The sequence below is a fragment of the Alosa pseudoharengus genome, unplaced genomic scaffold, assembly GCF_046254945.1.
Source record: "Alosa pseudoharengus isolate Yale_2024_CS ecotype anadromous, Long Island Sound unplaced genomic scaffold, YU_APseudo_1.1 YU_APseudo_1.1_scf_18, whole genome shotgun sequence".
Lineage (NCBI taxonomy): Eukaryota > Metazoa > Chordata > Actinopteri > Clupeiformes > Clupeidae > Alosa > Alosa pseudoharengus.
The window spans coordinates 4,735,543-4,738,042 of NW_027468650.1; the positions used below are offsets into that span (position 1 = coordinate 4,735,543).

Sequence of the window (2,500 nt, forward strand, 5' to 3'; positions counted from 1 at the left end):
CTGTGTCCAGCAGCGTTCCGTGGCCCTCGTCCTCGTCCTCGTTGTCCTGGCTGCGGTGCAGCTGGTGGGCTGAGGGCAGGCTGTGGAGGAGCTGGTGGATGCGGATGTAGTGTGAGCGGGGCGTCTCGGGTTCGCCGCACGACGACGCGATCACCGTCTCCAGCTCGGACACGGGCAGCGAGCACGGCCGGTTCTTGCGCTTCAGGACGGCACGCATGCGCAGGCACCGGGACTCGCCGTCCACCTCGGCCTCACCGTCCACCTGTGGTCGGGAGCTCTCGCCACTCAACACCTCCTTCCCCCCTGCAGCCTCCGCCTCCTCCCCCACCTCCTCCACCTCCTCCCTCACCTCCTCCCCCACCTCCTCCCTCACCTCCTCAACCCCATCAGCAGGGCTGGCACGCTCTTCACGCTCTCCCTCCATCTGCCCCTCCGCCTCCATCTGCCCCTCCTCCTCCTCCTCCTCCTCCTCCTCTCCTGCCTCTGCTTCCCCTTCCTCGGCCGCTGGCTCCTGCTCCTCCTCCTCCGTCTGTAGAGTGGAGGTGATGTCCTCCTCCGCTGCCCCACTCTCCTCTCCGTCAGCCCCACCCTCCTCTCCGTCAGCCCCACTCTCCTGGCGCTCCATGCCCACTTCCGGGGCCTCCTCCTCGGGCTCGCCGTCAGCGTCAGCTGGGGGGTGAGGCTCCGCAGCTGTGGGACTGGAGGCTTGCGGGAGGCTCTCCCCATCCTCCTCCCCCCCCTCCTCCCCCTCCTCTTCCTCCTCCTCCTCCTCCTCCTCTTCGTCCTTCACCAGCTCCGTTGTCCCTTCCGGAGCCCCGTCCTCCGGCAGGTCAGGCATGTCTGGCCCCAGGCTCGCCGCATCGTCCACCGACTGGTTCTCGTCGTCGTTAGCGATGACGACCGGGTCTCCCTCCTGGTTGTCCTCGGCCTGCCTGCTGTCAGGGACGACGGGACACTCGGGCTCGGCACAGAGCGACGCCTCCTCGTCATCTGTCAGAGTAAAAGGGGCAATCTGTCAGTCAGAGTCAGGACAGGATGTGTCCCCAACAAGGCCGCAGTGCAGGACAGCTGCCACAAGACACGCCAGTCTGAGAAACACAACTTGATTCCCGGGGGAAATCAGAGGACCTTATTGAGCACAATGCAGCATGTTTTATTAAAAAACGTTATATTTAGCAATTAACACTCAGCAATTTTAGAGGATGACTCAACATAGTGATAAATTGCTCTTTGTCAGAGGCTCTGCTCTTTTGAGCTGATATTCTATATTTGCAGGAGACACAATGGGGACATTGACTCCAGAACAGAGACAGTGATGCGTTATCGCTTTATTTAGATACCTGGGTGGATAGAGGATGTTATCGCTTTATTTAGATACCTGCGTGGATAAAGGATGTTATTGCTTTATTGAGATTACCTGCGTGGATAGAGGATGTTATCTTTATTGAGATTACCTGGGTGGATAGAGGATGTTATCGCTTTATTGAGATTACCTGAGTGGATAGAGGATGTTATCGCTTTATTGAGAGGATGTTATCGCTTTATTGAGATTACGTGGGTGGATAGAGGATGTTATCGCTTTATTTAGATACCTGCGTGGATAGAGGATGTTATCGCTTTATTGAGATTACCTGTGTGGATAGAGGATGTTATCTTTATTGAGATTACCTGGGTGGATAGAGGATGTTATCGCTTTATTGAGATTACCTGAGTGGATAGAGGATGTTATCGCTTTATTGAGAGGATGTTATCGCTTTATTGAGATTACGTGGGTGGATAGAGGATGTTATCGCTTTATTTAGATACCTGCGTGGATAGAGGATGTTATCGCTTTATTGAGATTACCTGCGTGGATAGAGGATGTTATCGCTTTATTGAGATTACCTGGGTGGATAGAGGATGTTATCGCTTTATTGAGATTACCTGGGTGGATAGAGGATGTTATCGCTTTATTGAGATTACGTGGGTGGATAGAGGATGTTATCGCTTTATTGAGATTACCTGCGTGGATAGAGGATGTTATCGATTTATTGAGATTACCTGGGTGGATTGAGATTACCTGGGTGGATAGAGGATGTTATCGCTTTATTGAGATTACCTGGGTGGATAGAGGATGTTATCTCAAAGCGGAACTGCAGCTGTCCACTGACGTGGTCTGTAGGCAGCCGGCGACCCAAGTTGTAACTCACCACTCGATCCCTGGAGAGAGAGAGAGAGAGAGAGAGAGAGATGGAGAGAGAGAGAGAGAGAGAGAGAGAGAGAGGGAGAGAGGGAGAGAAAGACGTCCCAATGAATCTCATTCACCTCTGTGAGCTCCTCTTTTGACACACTGTAGATAACATACAGTAGAATTCTCACACTGCAGATAACATACAGTAGAATTCACACACTGTAGAATTTTCAAGTGTCAATGGCAGCATTCAACATATCACTAAATCATCACAAAAACATAACTATTTTGATTTCCTATGTTACAAAACCCCCTTGCAGGTTTGAGAAG

General features: G+C 52.4%; 1 protein-coding gene across 1 annotated transcript in view; it reads right to left on the minus strand.

Moving 5' to 3' along the window:
• The window catches only part of hecw1a (HECT, C2 and WW domain containing E3 ubiquitin protein ligase 1a), a 91,000-nt gene that overhangs the window by 45,152 nt on the left and 43,348 nt on the right, over positions 1-2,500 (minus strand). The window contains exons 8-9 of the mRNA XM_076291220.1: positions 2,099-2,199; positions 1-990 (exon numbers count right to left, since the gene is read on the minus strand). The exon at positions 1-990 is cut by the window's left edge and continues 706 nt beyond it. Coding sequence (XP_076147335.1) covers positions 1-990; positions 2,099-2,199 — 1,091 coding nt within the window. The remainder of the gene's footprint in view (positions 991-2,098; positions 2,200-2,500) is intronic.